Here is a 22,724-nt window from a genome sequence, read left to right as displayed (position 1 = left end):
ATACACCAAATATACTAGCCCTATTGCTTATAGTATCTGAGATATGGACTTGACCACCAAAACTTAACCTTGTTCACTGATCCATGAAATGAGGTTGAGGTCAAGTGAAAACTGTCTGACGGGCATGAGGACCTTGCAAGGTATGTACATACCAAATATAGTTATCCTATTACTTATAATAAGTGAGAATTCAACGTTACAAAAATTCTTAACTTTTTCTTCAAGTGGTCACTGAACCATGAAAATGAGGTCAAGGACATTGGACATGTGACTGACGGAAACTTTGTAACATGAGGCATCTATATACAAAATATGAAGCATCCAGGTCTTCCACCTTCTAAAATATATAGCTTTTAAGAAGTGAGCTAACACCGCCGCCGCCGCCGTAGCCGCCGCCGCCAGATCACTATCCCTATGTCGAGCTTTCTGCAACAAAAGTTGCAGGCTCGACAAAAACCCAAGTAGAGTCAGGTGAGCGATACAGGCTCTTGAGATCCTCTAGTTTATTACTGCATTGATATAAGAATTTATGATTGGTTGAGAATTAAACTTGATATCTCTCAGTTGATTTTATATTCCAGGGTTTGTTTTTCAGTTCTCACTTTCTTGATAGAAGTTTGCTGCTTAGAAGGCAGCTACATTTGTACTCCACAATGTGGACAATGTATCAGTGCAAACTATACAAGCCTGATTACCAGTGTGTAGTTTAATGTGATGGATATGTTAAACATTATTTAAAACAAGGATGGAACTGTTTTAATTTCTAAATTATTTTGTGTGAGATTTTGACTTTTCTCAACACTTTTGAAGCGTTTTAGAATCATTTACAAGCAGTTTCAACTTCTATGAGTTGATGGAAAACAGGGTTTCCATGAAAATACTGCAAACAACCACACACGATTTGAAATTAACAGGGTAGTGTAAATTAATGTGTCTAAGTGGTTTAACTTCGGCTTGTTATTTTGTTGTTGACTATACTAGCATTAGTTGGTAAAGTGCTTTTTCTGTACTGATTTTATTTGTATATTATGCTATGATCAAGTTATAATGCAGAAATTCGATTTAAACAGATAGGGTTGAGATGTCAAAAAAATATTTAATCTAGCCACATGTTAAAAGTGCCTGCATGAAGGCAGAAACATGGTAAGTTTCTTTTCTTGATTAAATTTTTATGTTTATTCAACAATAATGTAAATTTCCTACTGGTGGTATACATTAGCAGTTGTTGAAGACAGTACTAGTATGTTGACTGTAAGATGTATTTCTGCAGCTCTTTACGCAAAACATTTTTTGAGTAAAAATACTTGTAAATCATGAATATTTCAGAATAACTTACAATCAATTAGTTGCTGGGTTCCTTTTTTGTAATTTAGATGCTATTTCACCAATATTTTACCCAATATCTTGTAATTCATAACATCAATTTTCTTTTTCTCAATGCCCAGCAAATTTGTTTTCTCTTCCATTCAACAGAAAACAAGTCGAATAATAAATAAATCTTTTATACTTTTGAAGTAAATATAAATAGTCCCGATGAGATTAACTTCCAGTCATTAAATGAGATGATTTTCTTTGATAAAAAAATTCTTCAACATAAATTAGCACTAATTATTACATCACAGTTTGGTCCTCACAAGTTCAATGAATTATGCTTTATGAAAACGTTTTGTTGGGTCATTTGCATGGTCTAACAACATCTGACATGGTTTGAACTGTGGCCCATATAAACTCTCATATCTTAACATTTTGTCTACTAACTGTCCTGCACCATATAAATCCAGGTATCTGAAGGGACCTACAAATAAAATAATTTGAAATTTAAATGTATGGAATACTGATAATATACTGAGAAATAAACCTATATCTTTTGATGTTTTTTTTATTCTTGGTGTTCTTATGGGTAAATCTCACTGAGAACACTAATTTCCTCTTTTCTCTATAATAAATAAGAACCCTAACCAAACTTTATTTCACAATAACAAATTACAACTGTATAAGTTGAACAATTATTCCTATAAAAGTCATACCCAACAGTTTTCAAAACTAATACATACCAATATATCGATATGAAAGTCTTTTCAAGAGAAAAGGAAATGAAATTGTACAAAGTTCTACTTCTGTTTCGCACAATAAGTCTAACAAAAAGGTTAACATATTATGTGTGAAATGAATATACCCAATTTATTGTATTTATTTGGTGTTCATTAGATAATTTGTAATCTTTATGTGAGATATCAAAAACATGTATGAATATATATATATAGCTGTATAATTGATATTTTTCAAAGATGATTGAGGCAAAGTCTTAGTTTTGTAGAGTAGTGGGTACTTCAACCACTGATATATACTAATAATACCTACCTCCCATAAATGGAGGGAATCCTAAACCGAAAACGGCACCAATATCACCATCAAGCTAAAAATAGAAAGATCACAGTTTGTTATAACCTTATTTAAATAAATGTATTGTATGAACCTTACGGCTTGTCAATTGAGACATTTTATATTATCAGCTATAGTATGTCTCATATTACTTTTTTGAAAGACAATGAAATAGAACTACACATATCAATTATAAATTTTATTGTGGGTTTTCTTTCTTGACAATTTTTTTCCTTGTGAAAATTTGTAGAATAGGTATGTCAATATGTAATAAACTTACTTACACAAGAAATCAACAATTTCAAACAACTTCAGAGAAACATTGAATTTGCAATGCTTCATACAGCATCAAGTTATTTTAAAATATATAGTTAAAATACATGATACTGTGGAATCATTATTATTCATTAGACATGTTAGATACCAATTTTCATGGTTTTTGTGGGTACAGGTGAACCATGATTTTAAATGTTCAACAAATTACAAATTTTCTATCAGGTTGTATGCAGACTTTGGCAAAACCACGAAATTATATCTCCACGAACCGGCAAGTTTTCTGCAATCCATGAAAATTGGTACCCACAAAAATAAATGAATCCACAGTACTTATATAAAATTCTCCCTATAATTTCTACTTAGCATGGTATGAGTTATGATAATTTATGTCAAACAATGCTTTAACATGTAAAAGCTTTGTGCTAAAATTAAAATACTTACTGGTGAATCTAGAATGCCCTCTTGTAAACATAAAACAGCTTCATTGACAAAGCGAGAAACTAATCTGTGTTGTATATCTACATCTGTATTCCTATAACAAACAAATAGGGGAAATAAAACAAACATTTCAATGTTTGATCAAATTCTAATGGGCTGAAACAAGAGTCAAATTTACTTTTAATACTTTAACTAAAATTATCCCCACTTGGATAATATTACATATCAACGGAGAACCATTGAAGTTTTAGAACTACTGATCAATAAGCAAGTTATGCAGGCCAACTTCTTCAATCAAGGATTATTGAAGCCATTTTTCATGACATTTTTAAACTCTTCATAAACTTATTTCAGTCTAAATTTTAAAACTGTGAGGGGAAAGTTAAAATCACAATCATTACTCAGGTCTCTGAGGTTATATATTATTTGATGAATAATACAGTTATAACATTCATAAAAAGATGAGCAAATTCTGAGAAATTTGACCAATATTTATCATCATTCAAATGTGGTTAAACTCAGGAAAAGATTTACTCCATCTTTTAATCATTATAGTAAACTTTTTATCTGAAACAAATATCTACATACTCTGCCAATGGTTCCACACTGTATCTTTTCACTATTTCTAAAGCATCTTGATTTTCTGGTCTTGCTTTTGATCCTTTTTCGTAAATATAACAACCTTTTCCAGCCTTTCTCCCTATGAATATAAATTTGGAACAATAAATTCTGAAATATATCTTAATTACTAAGGTCAACGATTCACTCAACTCATATGCACTTACCAAATGCAGACAACGTATCCCCTCCAACATTTTAACTTTTACTCCAAAATTAAGATTTTTCTTTTGATGGATTTTATTATAAACCATATTACACTAATTTTTAATTATAATTTAAAGTTACTCATACACTCAAAGGATCAACAGAATGTACTTAATTCTGATATCTGGGGCTAAAAATATAGATTCTACCACTGTATTAAAATTATCCACTCTTGTTGAGTGTTTTAAATATTCAAAATTTAACTGTTGAGAGTGGATAAATGTCGTATTGCACAAGATTTGGTGGTTGAATCTTTTTCTATAATGATTTTTAGACAATATGCAGACAAATTTAATCCGTTTCCAATGATCTGTGAAAGGATGTGTTCTTTCTACACGACATAATCAGGCATAGTCACCTTTTTTCATGACTTCCCCAAAAGGAGAGCAAGAAAAGTGGCTGTCATAATTCGAATTTTGACCAATGATAAACTGAGATCAACCAAACCACTTGCTGATTAAATAAAACTACTTTGGGTTCATTAATATTCGTAATTTTAGTGGATTTCATGGGTAAAGGAGAACCAGGAATTTAAATGTTCAACGAATTACAAATTTTTAAAAGGAATGAAAACATACTTTGCTAAAACAACGAAATAAAATATCCATGAAATTACAAATTTTCTCAATCCACGAAAATTGGTACCAACGAAAATAAATGAATCCACAGTAATCAACATGTCAGGAAAAGGATAAATTGTATATGAATTGGGGAAAATATAAATATAAATATGTGTCGGAGACAGTCCTCCCATACCAAAAGAAGTCAACAAAGACAAATGACATTAAGAGGGTGACATACCATTTTCAACAACAAGTAAGTAATTATACCAAATTTCAAGCTATCAATCAACCTAAATCTATGAAAGTTGTGAGTATGTTTTTAAACAAGAGACAATAACATTCTATTTCTTTATACTAAACCAGATACAAACCTAAGAAACCAGCTTTTACCATATCTTTCAGTACGTTGACATTACCACCACCAAATCTATCTCCAAAAACTTTGCCTAGATCTTCTGCTACATGAGCAGCTACATCTACACCCACTTCATCAGCCAATGTGGCTGCTCCTACAGGGAAACCAAACTTCTTTGTTAACGCATCTAACTTCTTTGGTCCTACTCCTTCCTACAAAATAAAATTAGACAAGTTGTAAAGTACAGTTCATCATTGAACAAGAAACTGTCAAACTGACAGCTTTATTTCATGTATTAAGATCAATGCCATACCAAAAGACAAAAACTCCTGAACATTAGCAGTGGAAATCGTAAATATCTCAATTTTGATATTTATTCTTGAAAATTGTGAAAATGACTCCATACAAATTCAAATTTCATATTTGCTTTGTGATAATGGTAATACACATTGAGCAAACTTTTTGGTTAAAGCAAACTAAAGTTAGAGAACAGTATCTAGTTTTGAGACAAACAGATGAACATATAGACAGACAATGGTAAAACTTGCCTCTAATGTTTGTAACCTGACCATCAACTGATTTTGTTAACCACATGAATCAATAAGTTTTTAGATGTCTAGAAAACCAACCTGTAACAGTCTGATAGCTTCTGACAACATAGGTGCTAAGATTCTAGTGGTGTAAAATCCTGGTCCATCTTTCACTGTTATCACAACCTTTCCTTGTTTTAATCCTACAGCTACGGCAGATGCTATGAAAATATAATATTAAACAAGATGTACTCCACAAATTTATATTTACATAGCCATATTTTGCAATGGCAGTCATCAAAGATTATTCAAAAAAACTAAAATAAACAGCAGGTGCACAATTACATTTTGTATACAACAATCTGCAAATGTAACTTTCATACATTTATTGTTTGGACCATGACTGAATAAAATTTAAACATTGCACATTTGTACAGAATACATGGACAATTGGTGAAAAAGCCTTAAGATTTAAATAGATTTAAATTTCTTATAGGGTTGATGGTTACTCCTAATTAAACTGTCAAATTATAGACTTCAACTTTCCACTCTTAACCTGTATAAATAATTACCTGCTGTGTCCTTTGATGTTTTATCAGTTGTTATTATTTCTAGCAATTGCATTTTATCAACAGGTGAAAAGTAGTGCATACCAATGAACTGAAATAAAATGTATATCATCATTGAAAGGCTTTGTAAGATAAATCAACAAAATACCAATTAAATTTTTATGTATGCAACTTCTAATTTTGATATCCTATGATGATTAAAAAATATTTTGACCTCAAATGTTTCATCTCACAAAACAAACTGCTCACTAAAAATCAAAATAATATAAGAATCTAATCCTTATTATTTTGGGCAATGAACAAGTTCAATAAATTCAATACAAGGGCCTAATAAGACTATTATCAGCACAATTTGCTTCAGATTTTTACAACTGTACATTTCCATATACCTTTCATAAAATGATACGAAATGTGTTTTTTAAATTCAAACTATCATACAGTGTAAAGTTCTCCTGAGAAAACTTCAACACTAAATCTGTTAAATCAGTAAATGTGATTTGAACTGTAAAGCTTCTTGCAATTAACTCTGAAATGAAAACTTAACAGACAAATATAATTACCTTTTCTGGTCTTTTACTGGCTGTAGCTATCAGATTAATTGGTAATGCTGATGTGTTGGAAGCAAATATACAATGTTCTGGTATATGCTAAAAATAAATTCAATGTTCAAAACACTTATCTTAACACATAACAGTTGATTTTTTTATTATCTACTTATTCATAAAAAAAATAGTTTTCAGAGCACATAAATTCAGAGTATTACCCATGTAAACTCTCTGATCTTATATGGTTATATCCATTGTTGTGACTACATCTATTTCACTTAATAGCTATAGGCTGTACACAAATTGGTAAATGACAAATTCAAAATAATTCAAACTTTTTCTCAGCTTCTTTAATTTCCTTTAATTTTTTTTTTAAAAGGACTAACATATGTTTTTTTTATTTAAGATAGACTAACCTGTTCCACTTCCTTGACAACTTTATGTTTAATGTTGATATCCTCAAAAACAGCTTCTATAACCATATCAACCTTGTTAAATCCAGAATAGTCTATTGTTGGATCCATGAATGACATTAAATGATCTCTTTCAAACCTATCAAAAAACATCTACCATTAGACTGATTGATGCTTTATAATATCAAACATCAAATATTACATGTATATTCAGTATGATAACATGTTGATATGAAATGATTATGAAACTTACAATGTACTTCACTGAACTAGCCCATCAACAACAAATCTTAGTGACATTATCTTCCATTAGGGGTCATTTTTTATATACATTGTACATTATTTCAACCAATCTATTAATACAAAGCTTATGAAGAATTTGTAATTCATTAAATATTTCAGTTGCGGAGGGTATAATGTTTTTGACCAGTCCATCCGTCCGTCAGTCCTGTTTCTTGTCATCGCAACTCCTCTCAAACCACACAACAGAATTTCATGAAAACTTTTTAGATAATAAGGACATACTATGTAGTTGTGCATATCGACAGGAAATTGTGATTCAATTTTTTTTTTTAGGAGTTACGCCCCTTTTAATTTATTTACTTTAATGTATTACTGCAACAGTTTGTCATTGCAACTCCTCTCAAACCACACAACAGAATTTCACAAAACCTTTTCAGATAATAAGGACATACTATGTAGTTGTGTATATCGACTTCACAATTTTTTTCTAGGAGTTACGCCCCTTTGAACTAATTTACTTTAATGTACTACTGCAAAAGTTTGTCATCGCAACTCCTCTCAAACCACACAACAGAATTTCATGAAACCTTTTCAGATAATAAGTAGTTATCAAAAGTACCAGGATTATAATTTTATACGCCAGACGCGCATTTCGTCTACATAAGACTCATCAGTGACGCTCAGATCAAAATAGTTAAAAAGCCAAACAAATACAAAGTTGAAGAGCATTGAGGACCCAAAATTCTAAAAAGTTGTGCCAAATACGGCTAAGGTAATCTACTCCTGGGGTAAGAAAATCCTTAGTTTTTCGAAAAATTCAAAGTTTTGTAAACCGAAAATTTATAAAAATGACCATATAATTGATATTCATGTCAACACCGAAGTGCTGACTACTGGGCTGGTGATACCCTCGGGGACGAAACGTCCACCAGCAGTGGCATACTACATACTACGTAGATGTGCGTATCGACAGGAAATTACAATTCAATTTTTTCCAGGAGTTACGCCCCTTTGAACTTATTTGCCAAATAAACTACTGCAACCTTTTGTCTTCGCAACTCCTCTCAAACCACACAACAGAATTTCATGAAACCTTTTCAGATAATAAGGACATACTATGTAGATGAGCATATCGACAGGAAATTATGATTCAATTTTTTTTCTAGGAGTTACGCCCCTTTGTACTTATTTGTTTCAATGTGCTTCTGCAACAGTTTGTCATCACAACTCCTCTGAAACCTCACAACATAAATTCATGAAACTTTGTAGATAATAAGGACATTCTATGTAGATGTGCATATTGACAGGAAATTATGATTCAATTTTTTTTTCTTATACAATTTTTTCTTCTTGCACATATTTTATTTCTCCAATGACAATGTGGGGACGTGGGTAATTATTCAAGTGATGTCTAGATTCAGTCACTTATTGGGGAAAGCAAACCTAACACCAATATGTCATATAAAAATTATGTTGTATTCATTATGAGTGATACTGTCAGTTGTTTAATTCTTTTCATTTGGAATTTCACTAAAAGATTTTTTTTAGCAGAAACATGTCTATAATTCACTAAACTTAACATTTGAAAAGATACTTTTCTTCATATAAGACTGAAGATATTCATAGTTTATGACTGTAAAGATTAAAACATACGTAGATATCTTCTTTCTTTTGGCTTGTTTGTTCAATCCTGCATACACTTGTTCTTGACCCCTAGCTAATCCTTCAATTGACATATCTTTCATTGTTACATGGTAACCTTTGTCTATGCTAACTTGTACTACACCAGCTCCCATTAAACCAGCTCCAAGAACAGCTATATGTCTACAAAATTATTCATACAAGTTGTACTGTGCAGTAACTCTATAAATAGATTCATGACAGCAAAAATATTAACTTGCAAATTTGGCTTTTTAAATATAATGTATTTAAGCACTATTAGTCTTGCAGATTGTCAGTAGATAATCATTCTATGTTTTTTTTTTTAATTCTATGATATTCATTTCTAACTGAATTGACCAATACAATAAAGAGCTGTGCCATGGGCCTACGATACGTCCATGCCCTTTTTAGTTGACAACTTTTCAACAACAAAAAATCAATAATTCCCCAATGTCACATTAGAAAGATCATAAAAAACGTCAATAGATATAAACAATACACCAAAGTTTTATGAAAACAAATGTAGGAAATTTCAACTGCTTTTAACACTTAAATGTGTTGTTCACATACACCCATGAAATCCATGAAAATGAGTACCCTATCTGCCCATGAATAATAATAATGAATCGATAGTATATCATTTGTCTAAAAGAGTTATGGCCCTTTACAGATATTGGTATACAAAATTAACCATTACATACTTGGTCTCTCTGGCAGGTTTGCCAAATCTGTTCTTCTTGCAGTGAGTTTGTCCATGGTATAATCCTATCAAGGCTTTGGAATGTGTGGTCATACCTAATTCACCAAAGGCCTGAAATATTAGTTTGAAATGATGTTCAGAGAACAATTAAAATAAGACATCATTATAAAATGGAACTAACAATATGATTGTCTGCTCCATGGCTACAATAGTGAACATTCTCTTCTAATATTATGAAGCTTGACACCTTTAAAGATTCTCATAGCTTGAACCATTTAATGTTTTTTTTAAATAATATTGAAAGCGTTTCCCCGTATACAAATTGGCTCTGTAATTTCAGGAGATAAGTATTGAATAAGTTCAATATTTAGAGAAAGTAATGAGAAAAGCACACTGTCACTTCGTAGAGCCCTTACAGGAATTAAATAGCACAGATAGCTGTATTCTAAAAAGATATAATAACAAACAAAGATGTATAAATATATTAACATACAAAAGGTAATCAAAAGCAGGGATTTAAAATATGCAGCCATTTATCAAATGATATTGTGATTTCATTATAAACAAGATATACTCTACCTCTGATTCTGCCTTGTATCCAGCAGCAGATCCAGGTTTGTTCATCAGACTGGTTTTTACTATCTGCAATCATAATATAACATACAAAGTTCATTATTGATATCTATTGTTTTATTTTTACTTGAATAAGTAAGTTGCATGTGGATGAGGCCAAGGTTGTCTTCCCAAAACATTATCTGAATTTAAGCAAATACCAGTCAAAACAAAACAATTGGTAGTGAACAAGCATACATACCTCCAATATAAAGGGGAATAGCTTTAAGTGACCTGCTGATATACTATTTTCTGTTATGATATCAGACTTATATTTTCTTACAAAACTTTAACCTTGCCTTCAACTTATTGACTTCAAAATCTAAAGAGATCTTCCCCTCAATATATGTGACTACATATCCAATTTGTATTAAATCTTACAACTAGAAACCTTTTTTTGCACAAATTTTGTCTATTGTCATGATTGTTGTGGAAACCCTTTTTCTGATATTATGATTTATTTTTAGAAACTATTAGGACTATAGTAAAGTTTCAATTGGATAAACAAGTATTTTATTTAGCATCTGGAAACCACTTTTCGTGGGTACTTTATTCTATTGTCAACAACTGTGTTGTACAGAGTTATATATTCCAGTATATCTGTTTTGTTCTGGTTCCCATTGATGAGTGGCTGGGGTAGAAAAAGTGTCACCTTCCCGTTCGGCAGAAAAACTTATGCTCAAAAATAGCAACTGCTCTGCTGTGCAGAATAAATAAATATGAACATTATTTCTACAGTGTACACAAATGATATACATATCATACAATCCAATACACTCCATCATTTTGAATGCAATATCCATTTCAAGGCATAAATAATTACTTGCTATGATTAAAATTGAGAACTGTCCAATACCAAAACCAAATGTGCACTTACATCTAAAATTTTAAGTGGAGCTGGATAGTGTCCGCCTGAAGCTTTCATTACTTGTTTTCTAGCTTGATTTAAAATAATATCTGGACCAAATGAATAGATTACTCTTCCCATAATTTCTGAAATAAATATTAAGGTATGAGTTACAATTTACATAATCAGAACAGAAAAACATTATTATCTTTAACCCATCTTAAATTCTTATATTTCTAATGTGTTGAGTTATAGCCTATCTATTTGAGAATGTGTAAGATTGATTGATTGTTGGTTGTTAAATGCCAAATGGCAAATAATGTACAAAGAATAATAAAATGAAGTTGGCTTGTTAGTTAGTTGAACCATGCAATCAATAAATTCTTTATTTTATTATCTCCTGAAAAAATGTATACACTGTTTATCTACATATGTGCAGCTACATGTCACAAAGGCTACAGATACCCTACTGACTGGTAATCTTGTTAAACTACTCCATGTAAAAGTAGCTATTTATAAGTTAGAGAATTTATAAACAGTGTGTTTAAATTCAGAGTACTATTCAAACCATTTTACTTACTTTCCATTAATGATTTACTTCTATTTGTTTTTTTTAAACTTCTATCTGCTAATGATCTGAAAAACAACCATAATTGTCATTTCATTAAATTATTGATGAATATAGTGTCATGCTATTCTTTATATCAAAATCATACCAAAGATTGTGCTTGTAAAGCTACATTATGTTTTCATAAATCATGGTTTTTCTTTTCTGTATAAACTTAGGATACGCTCTATAAAGGACATACTATTGGCATCAATATAAAAGTCAACCATTCAAGGTCACAAACCTGCTGGATCATAATTGTCTTTAGGAATAACAGGAACCTTCACAGAGATCCAAGAAAGTAACCAATATGGTTAAATTACATATTTAGAAAAAATATAATATTATTTTGTAATCATCAGCTGGTGATCTTGATTATATTCTTTTAGAAACGTAGATATTACAATGGTACATGAAATTTTAGTAGAAACTATCTTTTTTAATGAAATTGTAAAATTAGGTGAAATTGTTCTAAAAATATGTTGTTTTAAATGTGCATGATGTTGCACATGAGAAAAATAAATGATTTTTTTTCTTTAGATTACTTTATTATTTCCATCTGTATAAATATTGTGATGTCATAACTTTTGAAAATTTTACTGTTTAATCTATTGAACTTTCTGTTTTTTTGGTTTCATATTTTTCTTTCCTGTGCATAACATTTTTCAAATACTGTGGATTCATATATTTTCGTGGTTTTATGAAAACTTGCATATTCGTGGATATTTAATTTCTTGGTTTTGGCAAATATAAAAAAGAAGATGTGGTATGATTGCCAATGAGACAACTATCCACAAAAGACCAGTCTGCATTCATTCCTTTAGAAAAAAATTTATTCATTGAACATTTGAATTCGTGGTTCTCCTTTACCTATGATATCCACGAAAATTGGTATCCAACGAATATAAATGAATCCACAGTAAAGAAAATAATTCCATTCATCTTTATGTTTCATCAATTTATTATGGAGTTTATATTGACAAAACTTGTATTTTGTTTTGTCTGCTGTTGTTAGACTTTGTCTTTTGGGGTTTATCTCCCTCTATTCATGTTAATTAAATAGAATTCCTTGTTCATAGACTACTTATTCACAAGAGTAAAGATGTAAGTACTAAACAATCTAATATACAGCCTAGAAATAATCAAGGTTCAAAATTTTAACCGAAAGGGTTTCATTTATGAAAAGAGCAATCATGATACTTTCTGGAAAACAGAAGTAAAATAGTTCACAAAACCAAAAATGAAGATTAAAACAAGAATGTGTACATAGTATCATTTTGTATGTTCAGTGGGACGTGAAATTGGGGCCAAACATTACTTTGGCATAAAAAACTAGAAAGATCATATCATAGGGAACATGTGTACCAAGTTTCAAGTTGATTGGATTTCAACTTCATTAAAAACTACCTCGACCAAAAACTTTAACATGAAGTGAGATAGAGGGACAGACCAACGGACACAGACTGAAAAACATATTGCCCCTAGGTGGGGCATAGACATACTTTGCAGTTTGAACAGCTACTTCATGCAGGTATTCCATTGTTCTTGTTTCAGCATCTTTCAATCCATCTCCTAAAACATAAAAATATCTCATTGAAAGTATTGTTCATCATAAAATATCTTAATGAGTTTTAATAACTTTGCAACAACAAAAAAACTCACAATTGTATCAAGCAAACACATTTTAATGACTCTTTCCTGAGTTATTTAACTTTACTTTCATAAACAACCTTTTATATAAAATGCCCATGCGGTGATGCCCCCAACATTTTAGAAATCATTACTGAGGGTGCAGGGCCATATAATCTTCATTGCATACCATTAGTGGCTCTCCTTAAACTCAACCTTATCACAAACTATAACAATTATCTCAATTTTACCTGTCAGTCATAATTTTTGTTAACCTGTGAGACTAATAAATAATAAGTTATAACGAAATTTGATAGCGATTTGACTTCAGTGGCAATTTGATAAAACTTTTTACAGGCCAGATTTTGGCCTGTATAAAAGCAACATTTTGTGCTGTATATTTTTTCCTCTCAGGTGTCTAATTCCTATAAATGTTAACCATTGATTCAACAGCTATACTTTTGTTTCTCTGGTTTATGTGTTTGACTGTTTGGATTTTGAGTAAGCACCATTAACATTAGGAATTATATTTTAAATATTAAAAGTTCTTAAATGACATCCTTCAAACGCTTTGAGTACACACCCGTGGTAAAATAGGAATACATTGCCAGGGCTGCTCTGATTGTATTCCTACGTCATATGCTTTTTTATGAATGAGCTTATGTTTCCTTGATAAGACTGCAGTCTTTTGCAACCAAATCAGTGTCTTCCCTAGAAAATTCTTGATGCATGGTGGGTCTAAGATGAATTTGCAATGCGATGCACGGCGTTGTTTTGTAGAATTATTTTTGTTACACTTGTGAAATGAATTGTGCATGTCAGTTTAAAAACTTCACATAAATCTGCAATACAGTCAGGAACAATACTTAACATTTTCTCTCAATGCCAGCCTGGATCCAAAAGTTTTTTCAAGGGCCCTGTAGAATTTTTTTAGGCTCTACCAGGTTTGTTTTTACTACAGGCACATACATATTAATAGTCTTGAATGTTCTTAATATATAAAAGCCAAAAATATATGTTTGAAATACCTTATACATGTAGCTTGTTTCTGATTATGATGGAAATAATAAAGGAATTAAATAAACATGAATCAGATATGCAGTAAATAAAGGTAGAACATATTATCTTTTATTTCAATAGAGAAAACTATTTTTTGCCATTATAGCATCAAAATTCACTCATGAGTAAAATACAGGTCAAGATGATCTATTTGTGATGTGGAAGACAGCCTCTTTCATGACACACATTTATGAAACATTGTCAGTTTAAAAACTTCACATAAATCTGCAATACAGTCAGGAACAATACTTAACATTTTCTCTCAAGGCCAGCCTGGATCCAAAAGTTTTTTCAAGGGCCCTGTAGAATTTTTTTAGGCTCTACCAGGTTTGTTTTTACTACAGGCACATACATATTAATAGTCTTGAATGTTCTTAATATATAAAAGCCAAAAATATATGTTTGAAATACCTTATACATGTAGCTTGTTTCTGATTATGATGGAAATAATAAAGGAATTAAATAAACATGAGTTTTTTAGAATTAAAATCCATTTAACCATGTATTTTCAGACTGGTGAACTTTATATATATTTGTAATATTATTGAAAAAAAAAAGAAAAAAAAAAACAGCCTCCCTTTCCATACCCCCCTAGATGTAAATTATTTTAATAAAAAAAAGTATTATCAGTTTCACCCCAAGAAATTATTAATTTTTCATGAATAAATCTTAGCAGTTAATCAAAATGATTTTCAAAATGAAATTCCTACTGTCTATAAATAACAATGAAATGTAACTGTTTCCTGTTATAAGGGGTTTCCCGAATTTTCCCGCTAAAAAGCACATGGCTTTCAACAATTGTAAACAAAGCACTCAATTTGTGATCATGGATTACAGTTTTAATTAATTTAATTTGGATATAGATATTCAACTTAAGGTACAGGCAAGCAATGTTTTTACTTTCTTCTGGATTAAAACTAGTTTGAAAGATCAGTTTCAAAAATAAAAACATCAAAACAAAAAAACGATCTGAATTGTGAATATTCAGTGACCCATAAATTTTTTGAACTCTGCTACGGAGGTCAAAGTTACATCATGTTTCAACCCAATGATGTGTATTCTCTGTTACAACTAATCAACTGCGTTTGATATAAATATTTCGATGTCAGACTTATGATTTCAAAACGTAAAATTTATACTGCAAAAGGTTTACTTTTTATTTTTTCACGGAAGGATATTTGGAAGCTGTATCAGGCTATAATATTTATCATTAAAACAATTTGAACTCCCGATTTCTATTATGCAATCGAAGTCTTCAATGTTGTTCTATCTAATCAACGTGGTTGTAAAATCAGAGCGTTGCATCTAATTACGATCAATTATCAGTCCAGTGAGTTTGAAACACCTGTAGAGTTTTGTCAATTGTCACTTCATATTATAAGATAATAAAAATTTCACACATAGCGGGATGCAAAGCGGGTATGATAAATGCATGGCGGCCGAAATTTTATGCGTAGCAGTACCGCCATGCATGAAAAGCCTAGGGAAAACACTGCAAATAGTGGCATATTTTAGTAGCAAAAATCACATATTTTCCTCTCTAGATCATACTCTGCAAGTAAGTGATATGTAAATTAGCTTGGAGTGGTTAACAAGTTGGACCAATTGAACCATATGTTATTTAAGAAATAATTCATGGGGGGCTTGAATTTATGGTGATTTAACCACAGGTTGTCCCTTTATGCAAAATATTTTACCCTGAGCGATAGCAGTCTTATCAAGGAAACATAACAGAGACAGAAAAGTAAGGTCTGGCCTGCATTTTACATTAGATAATTATACAATAAACCCCGTTATAACCACCTACCTAATGGAGAGACTATATGATCAACCAAGCCTATTTTTTTGGCCTTCTTAGGTGGTATGTTTTTACCAGTCAGCATCATATCCATAGCATCTGTGATCGGTAACTGTAAATATAAATGTTAAAGTTATACAGTGCATACATTCTAACACTAGGACCTATTGAGTATATCTATCCCCATGAATCAGATATGCAGTAAATAAAGGTAGAACATATTATCTTTTATTTCAATAGAGAAAACAATTTTTTGCCATTATAGCATCAAAATTCACTCATGAGTAAAATACAGGTCAAGATGATCTATTTGTGATGTGGTAGACAGCCTCTTTCATGACACACGTTTATGAAACATTGGAAAATCATCTCTTTTCATTTGTATCTGAGATATTAGCTTAGTCCATCTCAATTCATTTCTTCAAAGCAATTATGAATATTGATGTACCTCTCTTAGAAGTCTCTGTGTTCCACCAGCACCAGGCAACAATCCAAGCATTACTTCAGGGACGGCTAGTTTTGTCTTTTTGTCGTCAACAGCAATACGATAATGACATCCTAATGCAGCCTGAAATTAAGTTAAAAAAAATTATTTGTAAAATGTAGTTTCAGTTATCATAAAACCATAAAACTAAAACCATGAAAATCGTTCTGGTTTTAACTCAAAATTGAAGTTCAGCTATAATTCTGTTATACAAAATTAATAATTTTACTTTTGAGGTCAGTTAAAATTGATGTTAATAAAAAAGAGAAATAAATTGTCTTGTTTAGTCTGTGAAAATGCTGATATTATCATTTACTTAAGTAAGTCAACATTTTTCATTCTTTCAAACTCTAAAGCAAATAAGAAATCTAATTGGAAAATGTAACTATTTTGTATATATTGGGAATGGGCCAATATCTTACACTAAATTCCCAGAGCTGTATATGCATATTTGTAATGAGTTTTAAGTTTCTTAAACATTGGCTCATGGTCTTGGGCTATTATCTTTTATCTAATTTCAATAACAATATCAAACTTGCCAAAGCTCGTTTATAATTACATTGAAATTAAATAACTCTAAATGCTATCAAATGATATCTATTTTTCACTCTTCCTCTTATAAAACCAATAAATGTGAGCACCAATTGTTGACCTACCTCTAATCCACCTCCCATGCATGTTCCCATTATTGACCTACCTCTAATCCACCTCCCATGCATGTCCCCATTATTGACCTACCTCTAATCCACCTCCCATACATGTTCCCATTATTGACCTACCTCTAATCCACCTCCCATGCATGTTCCAATTATTGACCTACCTCTAATCCAGCTCCCATGCATGTTCCCATTCATTATTGACCTACCTCTAATCCACCTCCCATGCATGTTCCCATTCATTATTGACCTACCTCTAATCCACCTCCCATGCATGTCCCCATTATTGCTGCTACAACAGGCTTTTTACAGTTTTCTACATCCTGGAATATCTGTTGTCCCTTCTGAGAAAGACTTGTTAATTCTTCTGCAGTTTTACATTGCTCTAACATTCTGAAGATAAACAATCACAGATTTTTAGTAATTGTATTATTTCTAATTAAAATAACTATTATTTACTATTATTGAATTCATTCACAGTCATGTATATGTTATTCACATTAACCCTTTAGTCGATGAGTCAAGGTTTACTGGGATTCATGCGTCAAACAGCTGACGATTTTGAAAGAATATGGAAGAATTGAAGCCAAACTAGTATAATTTTTTGACATAAAATGTTGTTTTATGTACAAAACACACATCGTTCAGTGTAAGGCATTTGTACAACCTCATTAAATTTTTCAAAATTTTGCCGTTTTGGGTTAAAAAAATTACGATTTTGGGTCAAAGAGCAGAATTTTGAGAATTTCACCTAGATAATGCAGAAAATTTGAAAATTGAATATTTTATGAAGAAAAATTTATCAAAACATGAACAAAACTGTGAACATGGTGTTAGTGAATGAACATGATGAAATAAAGACACAAATAACTACAGACAAATTTTATTGACATTTGATATGAAGATCTCCCACTTGACTAATAGAAGCCAGGGAAGCCATCGTCGCAGAGTAGCTTCTGTCTCGGCAGCTATCGGTGAAAGGGTTAAGAAAATTCCTATTCTATAATAATGAAAATTAGGCACAGCTTTTTAATATGGTTGATAAAAAATGACTTTCATAATAAAATGTTCGATAAGATTGATTGAGTATTGGTTTTTATTAAATGTCCATTGGAAATTTCACTAAAAAGAACACATCACAAAGTTGTGAAGGATCTTGCTACTGTATAGCCTTCCTACAATAATCATTTCATCCATGTTGTGAATAAAAACTTGCTACTGTATAGCCTTCCTACAATAATCATTTCATCCATGTTGTGAATAAAAACAAGTTATGTTTATACAAAACTGTATTGATTCCCTTCAGTCCTTCAAGATATGAAGTTGAGTAGAGTTAAGTTTCATTTTAACAGAGTTCTCCAAAAGTGATGGTCTGTTTGACCACCAAGCTTTGGCAAAGGAAAGACACAATTTTGGTATATAGCAACAGAAATAATACTGAGGAGTCTGTGAGGACCAGCAGATTTTTCTAAAAGGACTCCTATTGGAAATAAGGTTTCGAAACCTCAGAATTTTAGAAGATTTTTCACTTGACTAATTAATACACAAAATTCGTTTCCGATAATAAAAAAAAATGCCATACATGTTCAACTGTATATTGGATAACATTTTTTGTGGATTATGTTGGTAATGGTTAACCCAAAATTCAAATATCCTATTGGCTTGTATACTCACTAACAAAACCAGGAAATCAAATATCCAAAAACTAAAAAGGATTTTTTTTCCTCAATTCACAATAAAATTGATATCAAGGAAAATGAATGAATCCACAGAATGACAACTTCTTACGAAACATAGAATATCTTGTAAACTACTGTCTATTATTTTGTAGTATCTTTCATGACTAGGTAGAAATCTTACGACATAATTATTCAAGCAAAACTTTAAAAGCTGCTAAAGTTTACATCATTAAATGTATGTCACAGAAACATATTGGGTTCCCAAGTTGACCCACATATTATACATAAAGAGTTTAAATAATCCTTCATCACAATTACATTGAATATAATTTTGGCATTCCTTGATGAAGCCTTCATTCAGCTACTTACCCAATATCTGCACCAGCAATAAAACATCCTGGCTTTCCTGAGGCAACCACGATGCTTCTGACTTTGCTGTCTGTGTTTGCACGATCGAATAAATCTACAAATTCCTGCTGTACATCTATTGATAGAGTATTGACCTACAATATAAATTTTGTTGTAAAAGTTTAACTTGAATAAAGTAAAGATGTTTAACCTTACTGATGGTTATAAATAAATATGTTTTAACTGATTACACTATAAAGTTCCTGTATTATCATTACCATCAGGACAATGAAGCAAATATTTTACAACATAAGGAACAATTTAAATTGCAGAGGTACATTTACATCCAAAGTTAAATTTTACAAAACAATCTCCTTAAGATACAAACTTTTTTTTTAAAGCGGATGAAAAATTATTTCTGGTCTGAAACATATCACTTTTTTCTATTCAAAATAGACTTAAGTATCATGAGTATTGCAATATAAATAAAAAGAGTCAATGAGATTGCAACAAAAGAAAAGAAAATCAAGACATTTAGAAATCTTCAACTATAAACAATTGTCTATATAAAATGTTAAGTATGAGTACAAAATTGCCATATGTGTTTGAAAAGTTGTAATTTACAGAAAGTTTATCAAACTAAGTGCATCTTACCCTAAGGCTTACCATGTATTACATTTAAATTCAATCTTCTTTATCTAATAAGGTGACTACACCACAACTGTAGTTATGAATAAGTGACAGATCATTCAATTTCTTACTTTCAAGAGAAATTCATGTCAATCATTCAATTTAATAAGTTGAGTATAATTGGGACAGACTTTGACCACAAGGCAAACTTTTTACAATAACATCATCTAACCAAGGTCACAATTTTGGCATCTTTTTAGATAAAGGCTTTTGATATTTTGTAAGTCAGTACACACCCTAAGACAGAGTGTTGTATACAATTAGGTATGAATTTCATCTTTGACTTGAGGGTCAGAGTTTTGATATTTAAGGACAATAACATATATATCATGCATCATTCCATGTTTCAAGCCCTTATATTTCCCACTGACTTGACTGCTTAACACAGGGTATAGTCCCATAGGACTTATTGTGAAGCATGTTTTATTCATCTTAACAATTGTACTTTACCTTTGAATTTGGTGTGTCAAATTTAATTACAGCTACATCTCCTACTGTTTGATAGTTTAAATGTGCTGAAATTAAAAATTGTATAAATTGCTGACAACCACAACTTTCCACAACATTCAAGTAAAATAAACAAGTAAGATTCTAATGACTATAAATTTGAATTAGGTAAACAGTGATCAGATTGAATACTAAACATTTATAAATGTGATTGAATTTTTGTCAATACTTTTAGACATTGATTAAAGTTACAGACAGCAGCAATTATGGTGTCTCTTATCTAAAAAAATGCAAAGCAAAAAATATCAGTTTTTACAATTAACTGAACTTTCGAAACTTAGAACATGCATGTTTTCTATTTCAAATCAAAAACTCTATCAAAGGTAAAAAAATTAATAGCTGCCTAATCTAAATTCAGGGTAGCAGTTAGAAATGATGTATGTAGAAATAAGCATTTTGAAAGATTACCATATTAAAGAATAGAGAGTATGGGGAAAATGTACTACATGTAATATTTTTCACTTGTATAGATCTATCAAGAAGATGACACTTTATGTTTAATGTAATATGACACAATATTATAATGTCTGTTTGCATTACTAGAGGGTTAATATACAATTATGGCCCGCTGAGGAGTTGATTATTCAAAATTGTTAACTGGAGTAAGGGTTATTCCACAAGGGCTTTAGCCCAAGGGGAATAACTCTTAGTTGGGTCGACAATTTTGGATAATCACGGACTCAATGCCAATGGACAATAAATTTATTATTATACAGAACAAACAGTTTCAGTTAAAAGTAAAATGTTGTAACAGATTTTCAAAACACTTACTTTAGAAAACTTTTTTGTGTCTATTGAAATTTTGCGCAGGTACAACAAAGGTAGATTCCTTTTGTAATATATATAGAAGGCCCTAAAAAAGGCTGTTTACAAGAGATATCGTAGACACTAGATGAATTCCCAACCTACGTTGTCGGCTTCCTGCAACGTGAACGTTGCCATTTTGTTTATTTACATCTGTGACTTTATCTTTATGGGAGATAACTTGTGTTTAGATCAAGAAAATTAAAATGTTATTCGACTGCTCAGCTGGTATAAATTTTAAGGGTTATTCATCCTTCCTTGCAATCAATTGAAAAGCAGTCAATTATTCCATGTCAAGTGATAACATTTACACCAATAAAATTGTTTGAAATAGATATAAGGTATAATAAAGGATATTTTTGTTTTATAAAATATAAAGCATAATAAAAATAAATCTTACCATTCATACAAGAGCCTGTTGAGAAAAAATGTCTGTATTCTCCTAAAACAGAAAAAAAAGCCTTCAAGGATTAATTAATATAGTTAATCTACCATGGTCTATGATTTTTTTAAGTCAGTTACATAAGGATTTGCTATGAATGCAATTTAACAGAAAAAATTTCCATGCTTAAAAAACATGATCACGATCTGTGTGCAACAATGGTTAACTTTCCTAAATACAATCTATACTGCTCTGCTTTAATCATAAACATTCAACTTGCTCGCTTTCCCGAGGCAGTTTAAAATTTTCTGCCCTCAATCATCGTCGATTCCATCAAGTATTTTCTATTACGAATTCAAAATTTTACAGGAAATTTTGTGATGTCCAGTTATGGTGGACAAATAGTGATAAGGAATTAAGGTGTATAGCATGAATAATTTCAGAATGTTTACACAAATCTTGAGTGTTTTTTATGAATAAGTAACACCAGTTGACCCGGTGTGAAACCTTCAAAATGAGGTCATCCAACATTCAGTTTTTACTGATGTAATAACAAGCTTATGAGGGTAAATCAGTAGTACTGTAACATTTACCACACCACATCTAATTTTTATGATCTGAAAAATTATTCAGATGTACCAATATTTTTTCGTCAGGACTTGAACATGCCTTAAATATGAGGCATGTGAGAACAACTACTTGGGACAAGTTACATGTAACATGTACCCTATAGGCTATACAGAAATTATGACTTATAAAATATTTTTTTGAGGACGATGAACTCAGTAAGGTCAATCAGGATCATGTGCAGTCCATTCAGTATTCTGCCAAATATCAAGATGAACATAAGAAACGTGAGAATACTTATTTGATCACCTTGTGATATACGCCCAAACGATGAAGATGCAAATTTACAAGCTCTCAGTATCTTCATGCTGGACGACATGATTTCAAGATACCGGTGCCGGTTGAACTTTGGGCTCTCGGAAAAACTCGTAAAATCTCGTGAAATCTCTTTTATTCTTAATATCTTTTATTGTTTGTAAGGAAATAATAGTCATCAGAGATACGATAAATGATTTTTTTTATAGCCTCTTGTACAAGCAGGCTTAATGTCGTTT

At 31.1% G+C, this 22,724-nt stretch overlaps 1 protein-coding gene across 3 annotated transcripts; it reads right to left on the bottom strand.

The window, feature by feature from the left end:
* Positions 1-1,486: 1,486 nt before the first annotated feature.
* Positions 1,487-22,626, bottom strand: LOC143068394 (trifunctional enzyme subunit alpha, mitochondrial-like). Of its 3 annotated transcripts, XM_076242409.1 has the most exons (22): positions 22,480-22,626; positions 21,622-21,663; positions 20,361-20,425; positions 19,242-19,375; positions 17,448-17,586; positions 16,502-16,621; positions 16,063-16,165; positions 13,070-13,139; positions 11,541-11,596; positions 10,991-11,106; positions 10,081-10,143; positions 9,503-9,612; positions 8,793-8,963; positions 6,900-7,035; positions 6,499-6,585; positions 5,942-6,029; positions 5,469-5,590; positions 4,856-5,051; positions 3,685-3,796; positions 3,100-3,190; positions 2,362-2,416; positions 1,487-1,795 (listed from the first exon to the last, which is right to left on the bottom strand). In XM_076242409.1, exons 1-22 carry the CDS (start codon positions 22,547-22,549, stop codon positions 1,647-1,649), a joined length of 2,295 nt encoding a protein of 764 aa, XP_076098524.1. In that variant the 5' UTR covers positions 22,550-22,626; the 3' UTR covers positions 1,487-1,646. The 3 variants fall into 3 exon arrangements, with proteins under 3 accessions (XP_076098524.1, XP_076098531.1, XP_076098542.1); XM_076242416.1 differs by lacking the exons at positions 17,448-17,586; positions 19,242-19,375; positions 20,361-20,425; positions 21,622-21,663; positions 22,480-22,626 and adding an exon at positions 17,235-17,273; XM_076242427.1 differs by lacking the exons at positions 17,448-17,586; positions 19,242-19,375; positions 20,361-20,425; positions 21,622-21,663; positions 22,480-22,626 and adding an exon at positions 17,194-17,222.
* Between the last annotated feature and the right edge of the window lie 98 nt (positions 22,627-22,724).

Source organism: Mytilus galloprovincialis, chromosome 1, assembly GCF_965363235.1.
Source record: "Mytilus galloprovincialis chromosome 1, xbMytGall1.hap1.1, whole genome shotgun sequence".
NCBI lineage: Eukaryota > Metazoa > Mollusca > Bivalvia > Mytilida > Mytilidae > Mytilus > Mytilus galloprovincialis.
This window is presented reverse-complemented; position numbering and strand designations above follow the sequence as displayed.